The sequence below is a fragment of the Mastomys coucha genome, unplaced genomic scaffold (assembly GCF_008632895.1).
Source record: "Mastomys coucha isolate ucsf_1 unplaced genomic scaffold, UCSF_Mcou_1 pScaffold22, whole genome shotgun sequence".
NCBI lineage: Eukaryota > Metazoa > Chordata > Mammalia > Rodentia > Muridae > Mastomys > Mastomys coucha.
Window position 1 is genome coordinate 139444829 of NW_022196905.1, and position 4923 is coordinate 139449751.

Genomic DNA, 4923 nt, shown 5'->3' on the forward strand with positions numbered 1-4923 from the left:
GTGATCCCAAGCCAGCCTTGGCTACATAGTGAGAACCAGTACCATTGTGTTCCTCAGTGGTTAGCGCTCACTGAGCAGGGACTGACGTTGGCATTGACCCCACTAACACATAAACCAGGCAGTTTCAAATGAAATCATCTTTTAATCTGTGACCCTTCCGTGTCTGCATCTGTTAACTTTCCTTGTCTTTTTTTTTTAAAATCTACATGCTATAATTTCTGCTGTATGTACCCATTGTACTCAGCAGATAATTCCCCTAACTATATGTCAACTTCAGGCAGAGGAAAAATGAAATCTGGCGCACCTACTTGCACAATGGCAGACAGAAATACCTGCCTGGCTGCTGAAACACCTGCAGCCACATCTACAGCCTTATCTGCAGCCACATCTGAGGCCACATCTGCAGTCACATCTGCAGCCACATCTGCAGCCATATCTGCATGTGACTGTGTATCAGCTGATGTGGACAGAGCTTGATTTAAAGTCAGAAACCGCACTGGTCCAGCTTCTGGCACAAAGGGTTCCAGGACTGCCGGTTCCACGAGCTCAGTGTCCTCTCGGGCTTGCTGGTCTCCCCGTGGCTCTGCCACAGAAGCTGGCTTCAGAGCCAGAGTCTCTTGCATCCTCCAGGCATCTGGCACTGAGGGCTCTGGAGATGCTGCATAGTCTAAGGGCAGAAGGAGATGGACTTTTAGTGGAGGCAGCCAAGTATGGGGTGACCTTCTCAAGATGGCCTTGATGGCCACACAAGGCCTTTTCATGCCAGAGAATCCCCCCCAGTCCTCTCCTCACATTGGGACATATTACCTGACTGCTGTCCAGCCCTGGGTTCAGGCCAGAGCTCTGGAGAATTCCCTGGTGGAACCCATCACCGAAACCCCTCCTACCTTGCCAGGCAGACCACCCCAGGTCTCCTCACCTTTCTCAAGCTTTAGCTCTTTGGCCTCTTGCTCCTCCAGTGCCAAGAGCAGCTCATTGGCTTGGGTATCTACATCTACAGAAGGCACATTGAGCCTCACGTAGTCCATGAACTGCCTCACGATGGCCATATCTGGGGCCTCACAAAAATCCTCAGGAAATTTCTGAAGCCAGCGGGACAGAAAGCTGAATATGGCGCTGCAGGGAAGAGGAGGTAGGAGGGAGGTGGAGTCGGAAGCCTGGCCTTGCTTCACCAGCGTAGCAGTGAGCCCCACCAGATGATTCAATGGCTGCCAGCCTGTGTGCTGATGAGCATAGAGGTCAGGACTGTGGGGCTGTGTGCCGAGGGCTCTAGACACTTCCTGTCCCTTGGAGGACAGACGGGGGGCTGGGCTGTAGTGGGCATGGATTCTCCCAGGGCCCTTCAGCTTCCATCCTTCCCTCTGTTCCTCAGAACCAAGGAGCCCATTGGAGACCTGCATTTTTCTCCACCTGCAGGTGACATCTCAGGTACCATCCCTCTAGTGGGAATCCCCAGAGCAGGACACCTGGCAAGTGTTTAGTCCTCAGCACTAGCCCCACACCTACTGCATTGAACAGATAGATAGGCCTTTACCTCCTTCTCCCCCAACTCCACAGACTGGATCGTACCTCCCTCCGCCCCACCCCACCCCTCTGCACAGATGGGCACTGATGGGCTCTTACCTCTCACTGCCCCCCACCCCTCTGCACAGATTGGATCTTACCTCCCCCTGCCCCCCCACCCCACCCCTCTGCACAGATGGGCTCTTACCTCCCTTTCACCTGAAGCCCTCTCACCTCTTTATTTGCTGGTCCTCCACACAGTCAGGCTGGAAGGATCCATACCTGTGGCATTCCATGAGGATGTCACCCTTAAGGCCTTGTGTCCCCAACCTATTAATAGATCTAGAGGGAGCTACTTGAGTCTGAAGAATCTAGAAAGGGAGCACAGATCCTGGAGTCTCTCTGCACTGTTCTGACTTCCAGATCACGGGTCTTCAGAGATCTTCACACAATGGGTGGAAGCCTAGCTGCTCCCTGCCAGGGCTCTTGCTTGGTTCTGGGCTTCATGGGTGCCCACCCCACAAGACACTTGTCTGGATACATTAATCCCATATAGGTCAGACAGGGCCTAGAACCTTTTATACAAATGGGAAAAGAGCTCTGCCCAAGGCACAAGAAAAGGTGGTGTTTGACACTCCCTGGGAACAGTGAAAGACACAAACTAGAGTCCCCCAACCCCAAATTCAGCCATGTAACTTTGCAGGTTCAGACCCAGGACCAACACTGCCACGGTACAATCATCTTGTTCTATGGGAGCACAAGAGTCCTACAAACGAGCAAAGCCCTCCTAACACCTATGTTGGATACAGCCACTCACATTCTCATCATCAGGTCCAGCACTTCCCAGGTGCTAACATACTTTTGGTAGACAGCAAAAAAAATGCTGATGGAGAGGTGGTCGTGGTTCTGAACTGCAGCTGGTATGTAGTGGACCATTTGATCAATAAATTCAATGCTATTGTAGTTGAACTTGGGTGGCTTGTGCAGAGAATCTGGCTCCATTTTATTCTGAGGACAGACCTAGGAAGGCAAGAGGGTTTAAATGTGGAAACTGAGTGACATCAGCAATCTATTACCATAGACGAATAAGTAAGCATAAAGAATGTAACTCAGTGTCTCACGGGAACAGATACCCAGGTAGAGAGACCTTGGGGGATCGGAGGACCAACAACAAACTTTCCTGCTATAGGCTGGCCTGTGTTACCTTGGGATCCCTGTGGGAAGCATGCCAGACATGTGTCAGAGGGCGTATCCAACGTCTCCAATAGTGGCCAAGGTGACCACTCTTGGCTTTTTTGTGGACAGAGCCACCGGAAGTCTGAAAAAAAGAGAACATCCTGCTCTCTTAACCGCCTCCAGACAAGTCAGTCAGGTAAGGCTACTGTTGGCCTCTGGTTACCTGGTAACCAGCACTCCGAGTTCCATCTGGACTGTTAAGCAAGTGGGGTCACTTCCTGAGGTCCTCCAGCCTGAGCCTCTCTTCATAGGCTTTCTCTAGGGGTTCTGTCCTTCTGTCTTCCATGCGTACAATGGGACACTGTGGCATCCATAAGCTCATGCCTCTACACTGACCTGGGAAGCCTGGCTTTATGGAGACCCTCAGTTTTGAGGAGGCAGGCAGAAGTTTCCAAACTATCCCCTCTGTACCATAAGCATCCTAGGAAAAAAGCAATTTCCTCCTAGGGTCTTCTCACTGTCCTGATCTGCTCCCTGAAGATCATTCTAGCATGGGTTTCCTAGTATGTCAGAATGTGTATTCGATCACAGATGCCCTATCCCTGGGAAACCCCCCAATAGTGTTACCAGAGGTGAAGGCACACATAGGCACTTGTGCCTGTGCACATGCACATGTACATGAAAGCATATGCACACATACACACACACACACACACACACACACACACATACACATGCACATGAAAGCATATGAACACAAAAACACACACACATACGCACACAATAAGAATAAAGAAGCCTTAAGAAGACAGTGTACGTTTTGCTACGTTGTTACAAGAATCTGATTAGAATGGTTTTGTATAATCAATTGTAATTATTTTAAATCATTATTTGATATGTAGTATATTGTGTATTTTTCCGTTGAAGTGTGTGTGTGTGTGTGTGTGTGTGTGTGTGTACATGCACACCCATCACAGCACACTGGTAAAGGTCAAGATCGGGCTGTCTCCTTTCATCTCCTGGGCTATGCAGGTAACAGGTCATCAAGTTTCAAGGAATTTCCTTACCCCGCCCACCAGCCCATACACTTCCAGTTTGCACGTTACATCTTAGTTGATTTAGTTTCCTCTTTTCTTTCCTTTCTGGGGACCTAAACCACAAGGATTTTGTGCCAAGCTAGATAGGCCCTCTAGCACCAAGCAGAATCCCCTACCCCAGAAATCAATTTACATGAATGGAAAAATGTGCAAAGATTTATGTGATACATGCCACATGTGAAGCAGCAAATGAATAATATTTTCACGTGCTCCAGAAAATGAATTCTGATTTTCTCCTCTGAGAATTTATCTCAATTTAAGAATATTTCCACTTTCCCCCCAAAATTTATGCTTTCTACAAGAAATGTAGGGATTAGGGAATGGAGCAGAGATGGAGGGAATGGCCAACCAGTAACGGGCCCAACTTGAGCCCCATCCCATGGACAAGCCCTAATCCCTGACACTTATTGATACTCTGTTTTGCTTGCAGACAGGAATCTTAGCATGGTTGTCCTCTGAGAGGCTTCACCAACCAACTGACTCACACAGATGTAGATACCCACAGCCAAACAGTGGATGGAGCTTGGGGACTCTAACAAAAGAATAGGAGGAAGGATTGCAGCCCCTAAGCAGATAGGAACTTCACAGGAAGACCAACAGAATCAACTAACCTGGACCCTTGGGGCTCTCAGAGTCTGAACCACCAACCAAAGAACATACACAGGCTGGACCTAGCCCTCCCTGCTCATATGTAGCTGATGTGCAGCTTGGTCTTCAAACAAATGGAATGGCAGCTATTGTTGCCCGTATGAAGGATATGGTCTTCTATCTGGGCTGCCTTGTCTGGTCTCAGTGGGAGAGGAAGTGCCTGTCCTCTCAGAGACTTGAAGTGCCAGGGTGGAGGGATACCCAGGGGTTCCCACCCCTTCAGAAGAGAAGGGGAAGAGTTAAGGATTCTGGAAGGGGGTGACTGGCAAGGAGGCAGTGAGTGGGATATAAAGTGAACAATTAAAAAAAATCTCAGTGGGGCTGGAGAGATGGCTCAGCAGCTAAGAACACTGACTGCTTTTCCAAAGGTCCTGAGTTCAAATCCCAGCAACCACATGGTGGCTAACAACCATCTGTAACAAGATCTGTTTCCCTCTTCTGGTGTGTCTGAAAACAGCTACAGTGTACTTACATATAATAAATAAATCTTTAAAAAAAA

At 48.9% G+C, this 4923-nt stretch overlaps 2 protein-coding genes across 7 annotated transcripts in view; both read right to left on the minus strand.

Moving 5' to 3' along the window:
* Kpna7 (karyopherin subunit alpha 7) overlaps positions 1–4923 on the minus strand; it is a 115396-nt gene that overhangs the window by 104068 nt on the left and 6405 nt on the right. The gene's annotated exons all lie outside the window — the stretch shown is intronic.
* On the minus strand, positions 123–2887 carry LOC116068747 (ral guanine nucleotide dissociation stimulator-like). Of its 2 annotated transcripts, none has more exons than XM_031338705.1 (5): positions 2708–2887; positions 2363–2523; positions 1738–1785; positions 920–1116; positions 123–667 (listed from the first exon to the last, which is right to left on the minus strand). In XM_031338705.1, exons 1-5 carry the CDS (start codon positions 2837–2839, stop codon positions 261–263), a joined length of 945 nt encoding a protein of 314 aa, XP_031194565.1. In that variant the 5' UTR covers positions 2840–2887; the 3' UTR covers positions 123–260. The 2 variants fall into 2 exon arrangements, with proteins under 2 accessions (XP_031194565.1, XP_031194564.1); XM_031338704.1 differs by having other exon boundaries at positions 2321–2523.